Genomic DNA, 22502 nt, shown 5'->3' on the forward strand with positions numbered 1-22502 from the left:
TACATGTTATGTAAAATAATGTACATTGCAGGTTCCATTTAATTTAAAGTCTGTACATATTTTTTTACAAATGGCAGGGATGGGCAAAATGATTAACATAATATTTTTTATACTTATATTGTTCTTACTTATGTATTTATTATAAGTGTTTATTAAATACACATTTAAAATGTTTTCTTCCATTTCAAATATGTATTTTCCTTCTGCCCATCTCTATGTACAATGAATTTTGCATTTCAAAACAATCTAAATGCAAACAATGGCAGATTTGTAAATATAATATCTATAAAATGATTAACTAAGATGATTCTATGAATGTTGCGAATGATATCTAAAATACAAATGAAACTTAAAATTATTTATAAATAAATGAAACAAAATGGATGCATTTTGTTTTCCAATAAAATAATATATTTTTGTATCATCCTTTCCCAGCTCTTACTTCTAAAGTACAAACTAGCATTTAAGTTATAAATGCTATTGTAAAAATGGCAGATTTTAAGACTTTCTTCATATGTAATACGTATTTATATTTATTGAAAAACATTATGAATGATACAATCTAAGAATGACACATACGAATGAAGGATTAAATAAGAAATGAAGAGGTAGAAGTAGGTAACGAAAATGTTTTCATTCAATAGAAAAGGTGCTTGAAAGGATGTGTGCTTAAAAATATATGGAAAAACAATAGAAGAAAATTAGTAATCAAACTACAACCATTTAGATATAATCGAATAAAAGTGAGAAAATAAAAATACAGTGAAAGGTGCGTTCTACAGCAGAAAATGTGGAGTGATTTAGATGAAGAGTGATGTGGTGAAGGGTGGCTGCAATATTACTTGAATGCTATATTGTCGATGTCTTCCTCAACAACTTGCTGTAAAGAAATTATAATTAGATTCTGCATGCATTGTGAAAATATGAGGTAATGACAGCCAAGAGTTACATTCTAAATTACAGTGCACGAGCATATTGTATAGTATAGATAAGAAATAAAATCAATAAAAAGTATCATTGCCACATTTCTGGTCGCTGTAATATGGTCACAGAGTACATTTTCAGTTCGTTGCGACCATATCGTCTTCACTGCGACCAGCAATATTACATGGATATGTTATTGTCAATGCAAAGGGAAAGGAAGAGAATACATTAGTAGCTGAATTTAAGCATAAAATGAATTATTTAAGAGAACAAATGACGAGGTAGATAAGATAGATGAAATGGAAAACTAGATTTATCTAGGGGAAGAAAAACCTATAAATTAAATGACTATTTAATCTAAAAAAATGTGTTGGTTACACACACAATAGATAAACATAAATACATTTTATTTCTCAAAATAAATTTAAAATTAGTACTGATTCAATTGTTTCTTGAATATTTTTCGCAGATACTTTGTGGCACATTTTATAAACTTTATAAAATAAAACAACTATGTTTTAACCACTTTTTACTGGTACACTTTTTCCAACCGGTTTCAACAAGAACCTTGTCATCATCAGGGTTTATATACTAATTCTAAAACAATTAAATACTCATAGTTACCGGTTGGAAAAAGTGTACCAATAAGAAGTGGTTAAAACAAAGTTGTTTCATTTTATAAAGTTTAAAGCTGATTCAATTGAATTAATTAAACTGATTTAGTTGACATCATTAGTTAAAATACTGGACAGTTTTAAATGAAAAATCAGGATTTCTATAAAAATAATGTTTACCTTAAATGCAAATAAAGGAGAGTGGATGTGGATGTCTCATTATCAGGACTAAATAATAAATTCTCAGAACATTTTTAAACAAAGTCGAGACAGGTCTTATCCTAAATGTCCATTCTCCTAACACAAAATCATAAAAAACGTTCATTCAAATTTGAAAGCTGATCAATGATACATAATTATAAGAAATTGGTAAAATAGGTACGTAATACATTATATTGAATGGATTAAAAAGGGGAAGTGGTGGGGTGTTCTACTTCTTGCCGTGTCGGAAGGGGTTTTGTCCAAAATTACTCACATAGGGGTTGGTTGGCACATTTAAATGGCCATTGTAGTCTGCCCATTTGGTGAAGTCCATAGAGGGAATGATTCCACTTCTGCAGGGTACTCTTGGATTACTAAATTAACAGTTAAAAAACACAGATCAATAATTAAAACAAAAAATAACATTAAAAAAATTATTCATTCAAATAATTGTGATTTTAATTTTGTCAAAATTAGAAACATATTTTGAAATTCTGCTCACTCTAACAATTTTTAACACAAATTTTTGGAAAATATTTCGTCCTAAATTCAAAACTTCAATACGACAAGAAGCAGTAAAAATTAAGACACAGTAAGTTTTTTGTTTAAAAATCTAATAAAAATTATGAAGAAAGTAAAGAAAAATATTTATTTTACTAACTGATTCAAATTACCGATTTTATTTGCTGCTGCTGTTAATTTCTTAACCACGCATCAGATTATTTTATTTGATTTTTTAAATTTGCGGAATAGATTTTTTTTCGAAATTTGCCCGCTTTAATATCGAGTTGATAAGCTTTTACTGTTATAAAGTATAGAAGAGTGTACTCCCCATAACCTGGGGATTCATTTGTCACCTTTATACTGAACCTTATCTGCACATTTTGGTGTATAGGGCGCTGCATCAGAGCGACATAATGTTAATTTGGTTATATATACACATATATATATATATAAATGAATATGACTTTTAGTAAATCCGTGTTTTGGCTTACATTTCGTGATCTGGAAGAACCATGGGATAAACCTGCACGGTGTCTATGATGTCGGTGTTGTCACAGATAATACGGGCTAATCTAGCTTTCCTAACTTCAGTAAGCTGTTCAGGGGTAAACGACGATGGTTGGTTGGGGAGTTCGAACCTAGAAAATTAAACAAATATTTGTTATTTTAAAAATGATGAAGATATTTTTTCTGTAGTGTGAGTAACGTACAATATCTTTCTTCTCTCTGACGTGTTATTGTCATGTGAGTACTATTGTAGGGTCTGACATGAGAAAAAGAAGAAAGTTAACTTACCAGAATCTGTCTCCTCTTCTCGAATAAGAGAATTGAGTAGCAATGACGCAAGCGAATGTTGGTCCAAGCATGGAGCCTGGCAGAGGGCGTTCGGAAACGCCTCCGGACCAGAGATCTACATCGCTAGGGTGTTCGAAGATGGACTCATATCGCTGGATGGTCTCATTGGGCATAGAGCCAAAGAGCTCCTGGAAGGTGTTGGCACCGGGCAGGCCGCAGAACTTCCTGAACTCCATGTAGCCAGGAAGACCAAATTCTCTACCACGCTGCATGTTGAACGATACCAGATCCATTCCAAATCTATAATATAAAAAAATGTTAAATGTAAAACGGCGACAAGTTCACGATATAGGGTACTCTGGAGTGATTTTGACGTAATAAAGACAGTATGAAAAAATATAAGAAAATACATTTTAAAGATTTTACTATGAGGGTGATCTCACTTGTATATTAATACATTTATATTTATTTATTAACTGAATAATTTATATATTATCGTTCAGTTTGAAAAATCACCCCAAGAGCGCTTTATATTTTACAGTAATTATAACATTAAAATTAAATACGGAAATAATTATTTTTTATAACAATAATATGTCTTCAACGGGTTTTCTCGTGCCAAGGGCACATTTTACAAAACTTATTTTTTAGAATATTTGTTAGATATCTATAAAAATAAGTACGAAAAAATTGAGTTTTAATAATAATGGATTATTACTAATAATTTATTGAACGCCATTTTTGTAATATACCTCAAGAGAGCTTTGCTGTGACTAGATTATAGAGAAATGAAAATGATACAAATGATTTGGTTAACAAATGCGTTTTTGACTTTTCTTAAGATCATCTCACTCTTACTGTTGGTGGAAAAGCATTAAGCATAGGGCATATGGAACAACACCAAAGGCATGCTCACGCTCGTCGCGAGCTGGTAATCTTTAAAGTAAAGTTTTTACCTTGCACCAGGTTTCTTGAACAAATGGTTGGTAACTTCTTGAGTGATGGAGTCATCCATAGCCTGGGCGACTTGGTTCATAAGTCCCATCAAGTATTCGTCAAATATACCAGCACGGTACAAGTCGAATGGTCGCCTGATCAAATCGGATAACCGTTTTGAAGCTAAAACATAATTATTATAAATACATACATACATTTTATTGCTTACATATATATTAACTATTCAAAGGATTTTGATATCAGATTTTATTTTTAATGTTAGTACATAACCATTTAATTATTTAATTTTAGTCTACTGGTTTCGAGATGTACCAGTCTCTTTGTCAGGAAAATCATTACACCTACTTTACTAACAAGCAACAGTATTAATTCACACAGTTATAGGTTCACCTACGCCATATGCATTATAAGTTGTACCAATGACGAACCCTTGGTGCATGTAGGTACAAATAATAATTCGTGTGATGAATATTTTGTGTAAATAGTGCTATGACAATGGTGGATAGTGTTGCTTGCTAGCAAATGTAGTGATTATCCTGACGAAGAGAAACGTGTCGACTGCAATTTCGGTAAAGGGTGATAAATTTATTTAATTTATGTTATTTTTGACGTATACTTGTATTTGCCGAATTACAAAATAATTGTCAGAATTACGAAATAATGTAAATTTTCGACAAAATTAAGTATGATCGAAAGTACAATTGGAATAAAAATTAATTATTTGTACAGTTGTAATCGAATATCATATATATAGAATTGATATGGAAATTTAAATAATGCAATATTCACATAAAAACAGTTTACTTTAATTTATGTAGATATAAATATTAAATCTAATTAAACCAAAAGAAGCTTTCATGGACTGATCCTTAAGTAATTTACGTTTCCATTCATTTTCAAAACAGTGCATATTACATGCCCTTTCACCTAATCAACGAGTTAAGTGAGTACTTATCTCCACAAATGTGGTCATTAAATTGAGTTTATTCAATTTCTGGAAGAAAATAGTGTAATAATTTCTGACCAATGAATTTGTGGGCCTTCGACCATCTTTCAACAGCGGTAGGTAACAGCGAGTGACCGAATCTGAAGGCTGCGGCGGCAAATGCGTCTATTACACTTGGGTTGACGTTCTCGTCATATCCATCCCAGTAACCCTAGAAACAAAATATAAATTGAATTCCGAACGTTAAAATTTGATGGATACATAAAGAATTGTCACGTTGGTATACCTGCAAAGTGTGGAAGAGATAGCCAAGAGTGATGTGTGGATTCATTCCTATCATACATAGTTTATGATTCAACTAACCAACATGTAATTAATGAAGACATTGTATATGTTTAAGTGTTTCTTTTCTCACCTGTTTAGAACCCCTAAAGCATATATCTTCAAACCCTCATACGCACCCGATGGTGCATAAGGCAGTGCATCATATAAACATAGTCTTATCTTGATAGTTAACATATAAAGAATTTGCTCCACATAAGAATTATTTACATCAATAATTATGAATAAATGTGTGAATATGTACTTATAAATTTTTTTCAACAAATAAATGAAATAGAAAAAGAATATACTGAAAATGCAGATTGTCAACCGGACTCAAAAGTCGTTAGAAATAAAAGTCCAAAAAACCTAACGCTTTTCCGCGGTACCTTTTCACTGTAATTCCAGCCCTGAACTATAATGATGCTGTAATGTGTTTAAAATTTGTAAAATTATAAAGTAAGTATCTTAGTAAATGCTATCATACTTCTTTGTTCAGCAGAAGTCCGAACTTCTCCATGACTTCTTTTCCGAGGAGGATTGGCAGGAACTCGTTGTAGGTGATGTGCTGGATCTCGGCAATGACGATTCTCCTGGCTTCCTGGAAGATGGTCTCATCGTCCCAGTGAGGATTCACCTCACCCAGTCCTCTCGCCACCCGGTTGTGCTCTCGGGCCATGAGGGTGTGCATGCATGTCAAGACGAGCTGTTCGTTCACGCGAATCTCACCTAAATTGACAAATAATTCGATTATGATAGTATTCATTTTGTAGAACTTAACTTAAGTCTTAGAGCATACTTTTGTATGGAAGCGAAACGTGGACTGTCGGGCAGGCAGAAAGCGGGCGGCTGGAGACATTTGAGATGTGATGCTGTTGGGGATTCATTAGCCGGAACATGTGGGGAACAATGAGGTTTTAAGCAGGGCTGGGGAGTCTTAATGCTTAATAAATAAAGTAAAACAACAGCGAGCCTACTAGATAGGCCATAATATAAGACATCCAGACCTACGTATTACGATTGGGGAGGGCATGTGTGAAGGCACAAACTACAGAGGACAACCGCTTAACCTACATGGATCAAATTATCTCCGACGTGCGCTGTAGCAAATACGCCGAGTTGGAGAGACAGGTGGAAACTGACCATTATGTGTAGTTGATGACTTATTTAAAATAAGATATTATGAGAAACATTTTTTTATTATTATTAATTTGATTTTAAAAATCACTAAAAAGTAATACACAGCATAAAAGACATATTATAAAGCAATTTATGTAATAAAATAAAAACATTTATTAGGCAATATACTATATTGAATGTAGTATGAAACTAAATACCAAAAATATTGAGTAACATTAATATTAATTAATGAACAAATAGTAAAAAAATCTTAAAAATACTTTATACCATATTAAGGTAGGTCCATAAATATATATTTGCTATTAGTGATTTCTGTCACATTGCATTATTTGAGTGGTTGGATTCCCCTGTATATGCATATAATTTTTAATTATACATATATGTAATAAAATTTACATGGAATAATAAATTACTTAATCTGAATATGTAATACCTTTACGCTGTTTATTAAATAAATAATCAAAAATAGTCTTCAGTAATGCAAATCTATACTTGTACTTTATTCTTTAATGCATCTTTTCTTTACATTTATATATGAGGAAAAACTTTAAGACAACTTATAGTTGTTATTTTATAATAAATATTATGTTAACAAGTTTTTTTTAAATCCTTCTCTCGTTTGTGAGTGATTCTGTGCAAATTATATGAATAACTTAAAATTTTGTGTTTATAAAATAACAGCTATTAAGAATTTCACATACTTTAATGGAAAGTTTTGCAGTTCATTTTTCAATGTTGTTAAATTTAATCGTGCTTAATGAGGCATGAAAGCTTTCCAGATCTGTGTTGCCTATTATTAAACCTACGTATTCCCATACTTACTGTCCATATTTAGGAATAATAATGGTATTAGCATGAAATAAGCGCAAAGGCGTTAGTCTTTCACAAAAAATCATAATTAAATCATAAGATGTATTGAACCCGTGACTGACTGTCATAAATTTTCCACCCACATGTAAATTAATATTTAAAAATGGTGCAAGAAAAATGGTTGTCATTATTACAAGCGGTCACAGAAGTGTTGTAAAACTTCAAAATATAATTGACTCACGTCAATACCTAACAATTATTAACTATAATATAATTTATAATATCAAGACCATTACGAAAAAATCGAAAGGGCGTTTGTTTTTTTAGTATTTATACTCGTACAAATTTGACACGAAAATAATATGAAGTTTTGATGATGCATTTTTTAAAGTTCTACTTAAAATGTATTGGACATAAAATAACCAACTTACCGGCTTCAAAACAGTACATAGACTTGTTGGGTCTGGTGCATCCTTCATCAGGAATGTCTAACTTCAAGGGAAGAAGATCCTTGAGTCCGTATTCTTCAAATACAGGATTCATTCGCAGCAGTCCACCCACACCTGATCTCAATTTCCTATAAAGCAAAGTAAAATAAAATAAAAACATTTATTTAGCCATTACAAAGTAGCGTTTTCTTGCGAGATTAGTGAGGTGAGCGTCATCCCAAGAAATAAACCACATGAAGACCGTCCAACGTGTGAACAGCTTATAAAAAAGTATCACGTAATTTATCGCAAGAAAAAGTGTGCATGCCACTTGATAACGCGCGTTCTCCTGTGTCCTACTTAGGAGGTCAGGCATTTCTTCTGTGAATTTACACCCACTACATTATTTATAATTATTTTATAATTATTTTTATATTTGTATACTTATATTATATTTAGGAAAATTTTTAAAATATGTTTTTACTAAAGGATTTTTTTTAAAGGCCACTCTAGATTCAAAGTACCCCCCATCAAGAAAATAAGGGTTAGTAAAAATATTTCATATCAATTATTACAAATATACTATACGTATTAATTAATTGAAGTAGAGGAGACCTGTAGACGCTGGTGACAAAATTGTATAATGTGTGCAAGGAAAGTGATTTCCAGATGAAAGTTGACAATTCTTAAGTTACTGTTTTTGAAAAAAAATCTTTACATCTGGGTGTAAAAAAATATTGATAATTATTAATGGGAAATTATAGAACAGAATGATGATTTCGTATATTTGGGGAGTATGTTTTCTAGGGATGGAAATATTGCCTTTGCCTACCCCTGCGGGGAAGCGATGTAGTGTTTAGTTAGTTAGTTTAATTGATCAACAAGAAATTTAATATAAATCATTGTGCATTATGGTCAAGGCCAATTAATTATACATAGTTATTATTTTTTCACATAGATAACTAACCATAAAAGTATATTATTAAAGGTTAAATATTCATAGTTATCAAAATTATCGTTAAGAAATCGTTAAACATCAAGTTATTGTTTATTATTATATTTATTTATCTTATTAAGTTTATCAATATCTTTTTCACACAGCAAATTAGCAGATATATTTTAGTACCTACGTAAATAGGCGCCAAATTATAAATCTTGTTCGGTATTTCAAGAACAGATAATTGGTTTGAAAATTACCTGAGATGATATAGCATTTTGTTTCCGAACGGTTCATTATATTTGAAGGTTGAATATATTATTTTTGATTAAAATTAGATACTAAAACTTAAAATACATACAATACAAATATGATATTCAGTTTTTCATGACTATAAACGAATGTATATTTAACAGATTAATTTGAAAACGACAATGCAATCAAAACAATTGAAAATCCTAAGTGATAGCAGCTGTCAAGAATCATACTGTCCGCCATGAGCAATGTTTAGTATTGCATGTGTTACTGTTACGTTCAATAGATGGCGCAGCTATAAAAAATGTCTTACTTGTCACAGATAAAAATATATCACAAACGAAGTCATATCCTTGGAGGACCACTATTAGACTCCGAGAAGGTGAAGCTCTTACCACCAAGACAGGTCGTGAGCTACATGACTCACGTAGGTCTTGAGAGTGAGCTATGTACAGAGGGAGGTCACAATAGACCTAATATGGTCGCAGTGACATAAAGGATGAAGATCCCTTTACTTCATAATAAAAAAATATGTAAAATACCCTTATGTTTATAATAAATAGGGTTATTATTTTGCTAAATAAATATTATATTACTGATGGTTAGATGTGTGATACCTTCATTAAATTGTATTTATGTACAACTAGCGAAATGATTATTTGTTTCATTGTTTACCTGGAGAATTTTTCAGATACTCCATACACTGTATTTCCATCTAGAACACCAGTCAATGTATTGAACTGTTGACGAGAACCTGAAAAACGAAAGAAAAGAATTAGAGAAAATATACAAAACTTACTTACTTTAACGTTCATCACCAACCCTCATTAAAACAAAATAATACAAATTCAATACCAAATTAACATACGTTGCTGAACGCGCAATATCTTTAATGTGCAATTTTTTCTAAATGTTTTATAAAATAAGTACTCTCGTACTTTTATTACTTCAACTGTGCTTATTATATTATCATTACAACATTTAATAAGAGCAAAATCTCCCATGTGATGGATCTTCCAAAAATAAAAGTTGGTTTGTTCTTCTGTAATAAACATGTATCAATATATTAAACTAGCTTACTGGAGTCACTTACTATACTTAATTACTTACTCATACCCAATATTAAATGAACGTCAGAAATAACGCCTTTATAAATTATTTTACAATATTTATTGGAAAATGTACAAAAGGCCATTTTCGTGATGAATATATTATTATTGCTATATCCTAACCTAAATAGAATCAGGTATCACCCAAAATTGGGTGATACCAGTAAATTAAAAAAAACCTTAATAGAAGCACATTTTTTATTGGAGTAAGCTATATATGTACTTCATAAAATTCTCAATTGATGGCCCCAACATCAGCCAAAATTTAATCTTTCAAAATTACGACTAACATGTGAATGGAATCTAATAACAGTATAAACATCTTCAACTTTAAAAAAAAATAATGCATTTACAAGATAATACATTACACAAGTGTATAAAACGAGCACTTAAGCCAGTCAAAAGCCAGATCGTAAGCCCTGGAATGCACCTACCTCCATATAAAAGTGATTATCTACTTTGTATTTAGTTAAGCATGATCGTTTTGAATGAGTATCTCTTTTGCAGTAGTGTAATATAACCATACAAATAAACAATAATTTATGTGCCAGCAAATGGATTCGTGTTATAATGTGACAGACACGTTTCGTGTACACAATTATACAATACATAATATTATATAAGTAAAGTTACCACCGACCTACTCAAAATTCATATGCAATCATGAACAAACTAGGGAGCCTCGTAAAACAAACCGCATACCCAACTCGCGGCAAAGGCAATCGAAATCAAAGGCGATTTTAATATTAATGCATTTAATGATCCAAGTTGCAATATTTGCCGATATCAGCCTCGGGTTACTAATGCGTAGGAACTTGCAATATGAGACGAAATCAGTCCACCCGCGGCTATTTTTCGCCTAAACATGATCGCTGAACATTATATTCCTTATATGTATATTATTCGTGTCAATCGATACACGGTTAGTATAATTTTCCATACTTGGTTATTAAATTTGGTCGTTTTAATAAAAGTCGAGTGGTTTTGAACGTAAGCGATTTTCTTTGCCTTTCAAATTCTCGTATATCGGGTAATGATTAACGATTGGCAGATCGTAAAAATCGCCGCTAATGTCGGTCTAGATATCCATATAAAGACTAAAACTCTAATTGATTATCTTGCCTTTTAATACGTATTTAACGAGCGAATTTTCTCGTATGGTTGCTAAACTTATTTTTCTCGGTGCTATGCGGCGATTTTTTAATGGAGATATCGAAATTGTCCTTATTGCAAAATATCGAAAGGTGCATTCGGTGGTATGAAGGGCGAAGGCGAACACTCACGGCAAACTACAACCTGTTCAACCGGTATGGTTTATATATTAAATACCTTTTTTCGGTGCTGGATTCGAAAAGTGGAGCAATATCGTCCCAGTTGTACCAAATCCAAGTGCATTATGGCCTTATGAATCGTGTGAATCAATATTATAACATAACTGGCAAACATTAGTATAAGTATTTTCCTTCAATAATCACGTTTTTTGAACATTTCAAATACATGTATTTGAAACATGTTTTTTTGCTATTTCTGCATATTCTACAAGAGTGTTTAAACCCAAAAATAAATCAAACATTTTAATTACTCATAAATATGTGAAATAATAAATCATTTACTAATATTTGAAAGTAATGTGTAATTTCCATTCTACATTAAAATTACACAAATATTTCACAGCGCTATAAGTATACGTATATTTTTTAGAATATGTGACGATCGTAATATTGAATGAAGGACAGTTTTTTTTAAATCCCATATCATGACTATACTAAATATGCTTGAAACAGTAATAGTTTAAATTGTAAAGATCGTTATACTTTTAATTGGCTATCGACTCTCACTGATTGAAGCCGCAATAAATGAAACAGATTGTGGGCTATAATTCTAGCGCCAATGGAGCTATAAATTACGATTTCGTAGGATAGCGAATAGACAAATCAACTTCCCACACAAAGGGGAGAATCCAATCGCTGAATCTCGATCGGAGGCGCATTTCGTAAGAGCCATCACCTAGTTATACACAACGGCAGCTGACTAGCGATGTCACAAGACTCTGTCACTTGACAAATGTGTTCAGAATTTAGATCACAGAGGAATAAATCGGATCTGCAATCGTCGAGCGAATCACTGGAAAATTTTACCGATTGACTAAGATAATCTAACAGTAATTGGTCAGGGACATCCGTTTATGCAACAAATACATACATACTTGTATCTCGCTGATTGAGAGCGATCTAATTTTAAAATACTGAGGTGTTACAAGTTACAACATGGAAAACGTATCCGAATCTAGCTTCCAGCTTTTCTAGCACGTAGACGCGATGCATTTAGAAAATGTTATTAAAAGTGCTGTATACGGCACTCATTAGCTACAGTAATTAGGCAATTAAGAAACTTAATCAATATTTGAATCTAACCACGTTTAATATCGCGTATAACTTTAAATATCATACTGCACACCCATTAACCCGATGGTTGCCAGAGACGAGATATCTCGGCAAATGGCGGAGTGCCCGTATGGCCAGAGACGAGATATCTCGTCAGTACTTTTGATGACGTATTACTCCGCAGTTTTAACTCATATTGACAATCTGTCAAAAACGGAACATACATTGCCATCAGTTGAAGTTGTCACAAAATATTTTATAAAGTTTTTAAATACTTTTAAGTGATTTATCGGTATCACTTTCAGCTGACAGTTGACAGATGTCATTAGGGCTACCACTCAAACCACTTGAAATATTGATTATTTTAATCGATTGTTTTGAACGCCAGGGGTTTTTATTTTGCTCATTTTTTTTGTGTTTTTCTTATTATTTTAAAATATTCCATTGATAAATAATAGTTGTGTGTTAATATTAAATTTAATAAAAACTTGCGTGTGCGACTTAGTGTGACAACCCTGAAAATTTGAAACTGGTTTAACTTCAAGAATAAAACTCTAACAATCGATGCGGGATATAATATTTGGTAAGTAAATTATAATTCAATAAAAACAACAAAAAAAAAATCTTTAGACAACTTTTTTTAAAAAAAAAAATACTTGGCCTGTTGAGCACTGCCGCGTAATTTATTTGCGGCTATGAAAAGGTTAACAAACGTTGCGAAAACGTACATTAAAAACACAATACGATTAATCATATTTATCTGCTATATAAACGATCTGATTCAAACTGGTGATAAATTAGTAATTATGTTGTATATTTTCAATTAAAACTATATCATTTCTTTAAACAAATGTTTGTGTAGCGGAGATAATGATAGGTTAAGAAAAACACGCAAACTTCATTCTGCTAAATAGCGTCTTATAACAAAACTATTACATATCCAAATTGTAGAATATAAAAATTTCATAACATCCAGACTGTGAAGGATTTGATTTATAAACCATATACAAATGTAGAGAGATTAAAAAAAGTTGTATAATTGAATACAGCGTACTCATATCTTATAATAGGTTTACTAAGCTTTTAAAATTAATGTTTTTCGAAAAACATACAAATTTCTTTCCTATAAATTTTCCTTTAGAAACTCTTTTCCCCTTACTATATTTTTTTATATGGGGCCCAGGATGTTGATTTATGAATTATTTATATAAACAACATCAAAAAAGTATCTATATCTAAAAAACATCTTCAATGAAATCTTCTTCCATGACATAATAAGAAAAACTCTTAGATTTTAAAACATAAATGGATTTTTTGGTTGATCGTGGTGTCCCCCGTTTCATGCAATTTATTTTTGCCTTGAACATTGATTTTTCCCATTTTCCTCCCTCCCGTCCCTCTTTAGGTATTTTTACAAATACTTGTAAATTCCCAAATAAAATATTTAAATAGTCAATATAAAATGTTTATCAATTGCGTTCATTGCGTAGGTACGTCTTTTAGTAATTTGTCTCTTTATAAATGAATAAATCCATTGCACTAGTTTTACAATTTTATTTTATATTTCATTCGTAGAACTCACCAAGTCTGCAGCCGGCCCTCGGCGATGGGAATCCTCTCACGAAGTCAATGCACTTGACGTTGAAGAGACGGTAGAAGTAGTCATCATCAGGGATCCTCAGCTCGTTGCAGTAGGGGTGCTTCTGGTGGGGTGGTCTGTTGCAGCACTCCTCGGGGTCATTGCGGTTGAAAGGATCTATGAAAAAAATATCATACAAATTAAATTTCTGACAAAGTGTATTTTTTTAATGTGGAACTTACATGATAATCGATAATTGTAGGAGAATTGAGAGTGAAATTTCAAGAACGCGCACGTTCATAAGGCACATTTCGTTATATGAGAGTGAAAAGAAAGAAAGACATAACGTAGAGAAAATAAGAAAGATAGCTATAATTTCTGTTGCCACGGGTGTAGAGTAAAAAGGAGCGAGGTTAATACAACGAAACAAAGCAACTTTTTAAAACCCTTATTTGTTTTGGTGCTGTATCAGATAAATGCAGTGATATCTTGATAGTTAATTACATTATAAATATACATACTTTAATTTTTTATCAGATGACGAATTATCATGATGAATTATCATCATTTGTACCGGGTCGATATTTGAAATATTAATCATATAACCGACTGCCGTTATTTTTATGTGTACCAGTTAATTCTACCATAATAAAGTAATATAACACTGCACAAATAGAGGTAACTAAGCATAAGACATGGTTTCCCAAGCTATGAGTCGCGACCCACCAGTGGATCGCGAGCTCATATTGAGTGAACTTTCGCTACTGGATAATGAATTTAAAACAATAGGAAGTGGTTTATATGATATTTCATTAAGTTATTTATGCCCTTTTTTCTCTAAGACAGCTAAGAGGTGGGTCCCAAGATTGGATTTTTTTGTTAGATGGGTCGGATCCCAGTCAACTTAAGGAAACTATGGCCTAAGGCAAGCTTCACACATAACTAAACCCATGCTGCAGTATTCTAGCCGAATGATTTGGATTTCGACTGCTCATGTACATACTTGTTGATTTTGGTAATCAAATTGTCATCTCGACTACCCGAAATGCCCGAACGTGTAATATAGCCGTGTGTGAATTTAGCCCAACCTGAATCACACAATCATCTTTCATCTGAGCTGTTCCGATAAGCTTTTTAATAAAGTATTGAACTCTCCTTGACATATAAAATTATTCAAAGTTGACAGTATAATCTAAGACATCAACAATGAGTTAGTGATTTTACCCAGTTACTGTATATAACATATATGTATTTTATTATTGTTCTTGATGTTCATATATAATAATATGATACGCAGCATATCATTACAATAATTATACTCTTATCTAAGTGCTCAATATTCTGGGGATAATTGATATATCGAATCTCTCCATTATTGTGTTCATACCTATCCGCGTTTTGTGAACATTTAAGAAATGATTGATTATAATTTTTGTGACCTTTTGCTTTCGAGTTGAGTTATAACCAAACAATAATGATATTGAATACTGTTATTACAAGATGTGTGTGGTTTAATACAGTATTACAACACATCGCTGAGTATGTAATCTTAATTGCCATTGATCTCGTGTGGAGGAAGACCAACGTGAGAACAAAGTACCACCTGATAAGTGCTTAATCTATGTACATACTCAATAAAATACAATGTGCTAACATATTTTCACCTCATTTTTCCTACATATAGTTGCCGTATTACATAAAAAGTTTTGTTGACGGATCAATTATGGTATTTCTGTATATATATATATATATATATATATATATATATATATATATATATATATATATATATATATATATATATATATATATATACATATATATATATATATATATATATATATATATATATATATATATATATATATATATATATATATATATATATATATATATATAAATATATATATTAAAGATTCTTTTAAATACATAAATCAGATATTTTGTGGTTGATAATACAATTACAGTTACTCCAGAATCCAGAGGCGCGATGTGTTTGCAATATTGTATTGATTTAGAAGGAAAAAAATGAAACTATTGATTATGTTTGAATACACATATCGCTCACTCCTTTCAAGAACGTCATAAATCAAAATACTTGATTTCTCAGGAGAACGATTTTAAAGTTTAAAAATATAATACAATGTATTAAAAATAAATATCAAGCCACTTATTGAACTTTTTACTGTGCAACATATCTTTTTAGGTAAAACCTGAAGGTTTTTTCTACTTTTGAAAAATATTTAATTTATTTATAAAAATAATTAAACAATACATTTTCTTCAAAATACGAAAACAACATTTTCTACCCTGTAGCGGGTAAATATTAAGTTAAAAATATGCCTCTTTTGCTGGGATATAGTAAATTTTCTGGGCATTCTGAAAACATGCACAACTGAAAATTGAGGATTTTTGATTTATGACGTTCTTGAAAGGAGTGAGCGATATAATATCAATTTCACTATTTTCGACCAAGATTTTTAAAAATAAATTTATAAAATACAAATAGTGAAATAAATGATCGGAAAACTGAACTATCTCTTAAAATAACACGCTCAGTCAAATATAGTATCATACTCATTTTTTAAAAATAATATTTTTTGTTAAAAATCGACTAATTTATGCAAAAATCGGAAAAACAAAAATTACCCATCGCTAAACACTTTGAACTATAAATTAATTAATGCAATATTGTAAAAAATAAATATCTGGTCTTAATTTGTTATAAAAATGTAAATGTGTGAGGATACTGTCTCTAATAACTAGCACTAAATTAACAGTATATTTGCATTCATCGTCAGTTTTTCTGAATGAATATTTTTTTCTATACGCATATCATAGATAAAGATGCCTTATCTTTTGTTTTCCTCAATGATTTATTTTTTGATCAGGAAAAGGACGTTCAGATCAGTGAAAATATAATTAATTAACATAGTCATTTTGAAAGAACAAGGTCGTCTGCCGGCCTTCGTTTGAAAAAAGGAAGTTTTGGATAGATGACATATACAAGATTAAAAACGTACAAATATAGATATATATCATTAATCAAAACCCCGTCGCTAAAGAACTACACTTATAATAATACATACTCCCTAATCACGACTAATACGGTATATGTATTACAGATGTAACACGTGATTCAAATATTATATCGTTAAGTATGTTATATCATATACGTAAATATAATCTATGTATGCAAATAAAAATGTTAATATTTTTTCCCTTTTTTTAAATCTCAACATAGATGAAGAAGAATATGGATGTCTGGGCATTTACAGGGCGTACGACCTGTCATAGGCTTGGTTAAGTGATCACTTCACACACACCAATTACCTGTAACATTCACTAATTCTACCCATGATTGACAATTTCACTTCTCAAAATTTTAAACTCTTAGATATATTGATCAATCTCGTGACGCAGTACGCGCGAGTTCACAACAGCCATCTATGTTGAAATGCGGAAAGCTTTTATTCATCTTAAAAACATAAAAAAACTCCTAAGCGGAGATAATCCAAATTTGTGAACAACTATTTGGACACACTGAAAATGTTGTGAATGTAAATGTTCATTTTAAAAAAAATCTCCATGTTATTTACCGATTACTTAACAATTTGAACAGAACGTTGCATTTGAATATGCGAGTTTTTTGACATATTAATTGGACTATGCTTAAAAAAGGAAAGCCAAAAAGGGTTAGGCGTTCAAGCAAACATATGTTGTATTAGGTAAGCTATTCGAACGGTTGGTGTACATAAGTAATGAAATTGAATGTCGTTGATGTATTTTTATTTGATAAATATATCAGACGCCGTAGCAACCTCTATGATAAGACTCTAAGAAAGGTGAATAAAGCGGCTGTAATATAGTGGTGTCTAAAAGAAGGAATTTGGAAGAATTAGCACATGAATATTGAAAGCAAAATAAAAATACAAAAGACACGTGTAAGATCGTTTGTCGCATATAGGAAAGAGACCAGAGCAGACACAGCGAGAACCAAATCTCTTCTAAGAACTTCAGAAATGAGGATATTGAGGTGCATAACCAAAAACAAGTTAAGATGTAGAATAAGGAACACAGAAATCGGAAAATGTGTAGTATGGAGGATATAGTCAGATGGGGAAGACAGCGAAGACGATTCTGGAATGCTCATATCAATAGAATGACTATGCCGAATTGCCTGGCCTGAATTGCCTGAGTGGCCCGAATCGACCTTTAAAAGAATCCAAACGTACGAAGACCACCTGGAAGACGTCCAAAGCGATGGCGTGGTAGCTGGAAGTCCATATCCCAAGAGACGGATAACGGAAAAGACAGATCCTCGAGTCTATACGAAGGAAGAAAAAAAAACATTCACAAAAACTAATTTCTTGCAAAAATCTAATCAGCCGTTATAGTATGAAGAAAAAAAATGTATAAAAAATCATCCTATGGACTCGATTCGGTAAGGTTACAAGTTATGAACATCAGTTTTCTTGCGAAATACTTAACGATGAATCTTCACTCGCGATTTTAATGGATTTAGCTAGATAATGCTGCAAAAAATAATCTGTAACGATTTCGAAATTTGCGCCATTAATAAAAGAAATAATTTATTACCGAAGATTAAAATCTATTCAGCTATTTGCTTTGGCAATAGAACGCCTTCTGGGATACGTCCATGATCATTGCATTCAGTTATCATCCGGCATCTACTCTGATCGTTTGGTAATCATTTATGCCGTATGTATATCTTGATTTGAATGCAGACAAACTTTGAATCAAAGACTGTTTCGGACTAATTTAGCGGATCATGGCCCAATTTGAGTAATTGGATAATAAAGTTCACCTATCTTTGACCTCCGAAGATATGCATATCAATTCAGTATCGTATATCTATAAATGGAGTCATCACACCACCTGTGCATAAAAATTCGACGATGTACAACAGTGTACAGAGTATCTTGACTACTATCAATGTTACACGAGCTGGAAAAAGAATTTCATGAACAATGCTTAAAATACGTCCATTTTTTGTAAGAATACAAATACTGAAAAATAAGCAAATATTTTAATGAATTGAATGTGTATTTTTTGTGTTTTTTTCCTATTCAAATATAACACTAAAATATTGTTATAAAACTCAAAACTGGATGAAATACTCATTATCTCTCTGGATACCAAGACAGGTGGATTATTTAAGTTGACTCTTATTATTTAACTTGACATGATAAACATGTACCTACATTGGTAGTTTTATTTCATATTGTAATCTTTTTATTGCAATATATTTATATTCATATATTTTTTAAAGAGATGTACGCATAGGCTGTAGCTTTATACAAAACGAAAATCGGAGGAAATTATTAGAAAAATATGTTTAAAGTACCATAAATGTTCATATTTCAAAATATGTTTAAAGTACCATAAATGTTCATATGAGTATGTATCCGATTTGATGAATGGCAAGAGAGATCATTTACAAATATTTTCTTTGTAGAAATAACTTTTTGTTTCGTCAATTACTCTAAAATATTTCTATTTGTGCTGATATTTAACCATCCATTTCCTATGTACAGTATGTATAAGATTAATATAGCTTATGTCATTTTCAAATGTATACGTATCATCGTGTTGTATGAGACTAATGACTTTACCTAATGGAGTTCCAGTCAGGGTGTAGTCGTGGTCCATGAACTGTCCCCAGGCGATGACCATGACTGTTCCGGCGTGGTCGTGGAACCCATCGTCAGGGTGCATGGTGCGGGACACCACCCTGGAGAGAGGGAGGTCTCGCCCGGTCACGGACACTCTTGGTGCGTTGATACCGTCAGCGTACAGGGGAGCAATCAACCTGGGATATAAAATAAGAATTAATTTTTAAATTAATTTATTTGGAATATGCATAAAAAATTAATACTTCATTATGAAGAAATGTGCATTTTATCAATTTTGCGTTTAGAGTTGTACCTGTGCTATATGTATTTAAGTGGAACTGCTTTTTCTATAAAAGGTAACAACTATATAACTTTTTTCAGTTTTATTTTATATGACCAGTTACCGACATCGTCGTACGACATGTCATTTACAACATATGTTGTGAATAAATTAACTGGTCAAATTATAAGAAAAAATAAATTGAAAATCACGTTTTCAGGCGTTTCTCAAGTACGTGAATATAATCCAGGATTCGGACCTCACATACAAATGGAAATAGTATCTGCTTAATAAAAGTTTTCCCCATCCAAAAATAGGTGGGTGTTGTGAACTCGCACATATTGTGTTACGAGTTTGGTCAATATATCTAGATGTTTAAAAATTTTTGAGAAGTGTGGTTTTCAATCATGGGCAGAATTGGTAAATGTTACACGTGTGTAAAGTGATCACTTAACCAAGTCTATGACGGTCAGAGTATTGTGTTTGTCAACCATGGGTAGAATTGGTGAATGTTACACGTATGTTAAGTGATCACTTAACGAAGCCCATGACGGCTGTAAGCCCTGTAAATGCTTAGACTTTCATATTCTTCATCTATTTTGAGTTGGCAAAAAAGAATACATTAACAATAACAATCGTACCAATACACATACCTTTGAAAGGGTGTCATGGAGGCTCCCCAAGTAGGATGGTCCAGGTTGGTGCAGAGCCCATCGAACCTCCTGTACTTGCCGGCTCTGCACTCCACGTGCGACAGGAAGGGCGGGCACACCTCCCTGATGAGGGTCTTAGAGGTGTCTATCAGAGGCAGACCCTTCTCAATATCTTCGTAGGTAAGACCGTACCTGAAAGAAATAAAACCGGTATAATTATTAACTCCATATTTTTAATGTGCTTTGGATACCCTATCGGAATTAAGAAACCATTGTGGCGAATCTCACTTATCCTGTACATGACCGCACGAAGAAACCCCATTAAAAAACCACGTGTGGTCGAGACCCAGGATTACTGCGTCTGACGCTTGCGTCGGTAGCTCTGTAGGTCTTTTGATCTCTATCCAAACCCAAGAGAGAATAGGACGCCACATCAAATCAAAGGTTTGACAAATTAAACGCTATATACTGGGCTTTTTTTCGTATATTGCGGTGGTACGGGGTTCCGGCACCTTTTTTACAGATTTTTATTTTATTATTTAAATATATTAGACGAAACAATATTATGATAATTACAATAAATATTTACATACTTAATCAAAATGATAACATATGATATTGTAAAGAATATTTAAATGATATTTGAATATATTTTTTTAGTAAAAAGCTTGACATGAAGTGAGTTCCGAGATTTTTTTGTTTAAAAAAAGCCCTGGTTATATATAATAATATGACAACAGCATTTAGCCTTTTTCACAATTCACGATGAATCCTGGTCACTGGTCAAACAAAATAAAAGCGGACAAAGTTATATTGCTGTTGTTTTATTATATAAAATGCAATTTCACTAAGACATGTCAGTAGGTACAAAACACAATCGTTAATAACATGAAGTAACTTTGTTTAAATTATCAGTCCTGCCCACCAGTTTATTTGATCTGCCTATAAAATATAATGCAATGGAACACATCACGCTCTTATCCCGTATGGCCAACGTATTACTAAAAAAAGTTCTATATCCTACCCCATTATCTATTAAGTTATTGAGTAATAGAACTATTCAATAAATTAATGGATAAAGCGACTATCGATGATTGGATAATAAAGGTGGGTAGATAAGAAATGTTATTTATCGGCCATGTCATCTATGATTGCATGACTCATTAAAGACAAGAAAAAAATGCATACTGTGCATACAATTAATAACACATGTCGCTCACTCCTTTCTACATCGTCATATATAAAAAAAAACTTGATTTTTCAGGAGATCGTTTTTAAAGTTTAAAAATATAATAAAATGTATTAAAAATTAATATCAAACCCATTATTGAACTTTTTACTGTACAACAGATCTTTTTAGGTAAAACATGCATGTTTTTTCTCCATTAGAAAAATATTTAGTATATTTAAAAAATAATTAAACAATACATTTTCTTTAATCGCTTTTGCTGGGATAGTATAGTACATATTCTGGGCGTTCCGAAAAAATTCACAACTGAAAATTGCCGATTTTTGATATATGACGTTGTTAAAAGGAGTGAGTGATGTGAGTGTGTGTGTACAAATATGATAGAAATGGATGCACAATATTAAAAATATTGTGAATTTAGAACTTTTAAAATTTTGTTTTTGCATAAATTGCTGGCATAGTATCTATCTAGATAATTGAATAACCCTACATTCTTTCCAATACATTATTTAAAAAAATAATTGCGTTTGATGATAAAATCTTTAATCCGAAATAACGCAAGTTGAATTAAGGTCCCAACCCAATATTGCAAATTTCATGATTTTCATCGTAAACCTGTTGTTATCGGCAGATAATCGAGTATGTGTTACATATAAACAAACATAATTCAAAAAGCAAATTAATTTATTTTGGGTTGTATAATACTAATAACGATCATAATCGTGTTCGTGATAAAAATAAATATTAAAAAACATTGTAAGTACGTATGTATATACGAATGAAATATATTTAATACCCAGTAAGGATGTAATAATTACATGTTTTGTGCACGATTTTTAA

The 22502-nt window shown here is 31.6% G+C and overlaps 1 protein-coding gene across 1 annotated transcript in view; it reads right to left on the bottom strand.

Moving 5' to 3' along the window:
- Positions 1-22502, bottom strand: part of LOC148300219 (chorion peroxidase-like) — a 72656-nt gene continuing 50154 nt past the window's right edge. The window contains exons 4-14 of the mRNA XM_088275095.1: positions 20474-20665; positions 19541-19737; positions 13908-14081; positions 9508-9586; positions 7644-7789; positions 5750-5991; positions 5020-5152; positions 3995-4157; positions 3039-3338; positions 2735-2881; positions 1-2113 (exon numbers count right to left, since the gene is read on the bottom strand). Of these exons, the coding sequence (XP_088131221.1) occupies positions 1969-2113; positions 2735-2881; positions 3039-3338; positions 3995-4157; positions 5020-5152; positions 5750-5991; positions 7644-7789; positions 9508-9586; positions 13908-14081; positions 19541-19737; positions 20474-20665 (1918 nt within the window). The 3' untranslated portion in view covers positions 1-1968. The remainder of the gene's footprint in view (positions 2114-2734; positions 2882-3038; positions 3339-3994; positions 4158-5019; positions 5153-5749; positions 5992-7643; positions 7790-9507; positions 9587-13907; positions 14082-19540; positions 19738-20473; positions 20666-22502) is intronic.

Source organism: Brachycentrus maculatus, unplaced genomic scaffold (assembly GCF_059751285.1).
Source record: "Brachycentrus maculatus isolate JH-2025_06_01 unplaced genomic scaffold, ASM5975128v1 h1tg000782l, whole genome shotgun sequence".
Lineage (NCBI taxonomy): Eukaryota > Metazoa > Arthropoda > Insecta > Trichoptera > Brachycentridae > Brachycentrus > Brachycentrus maculatus.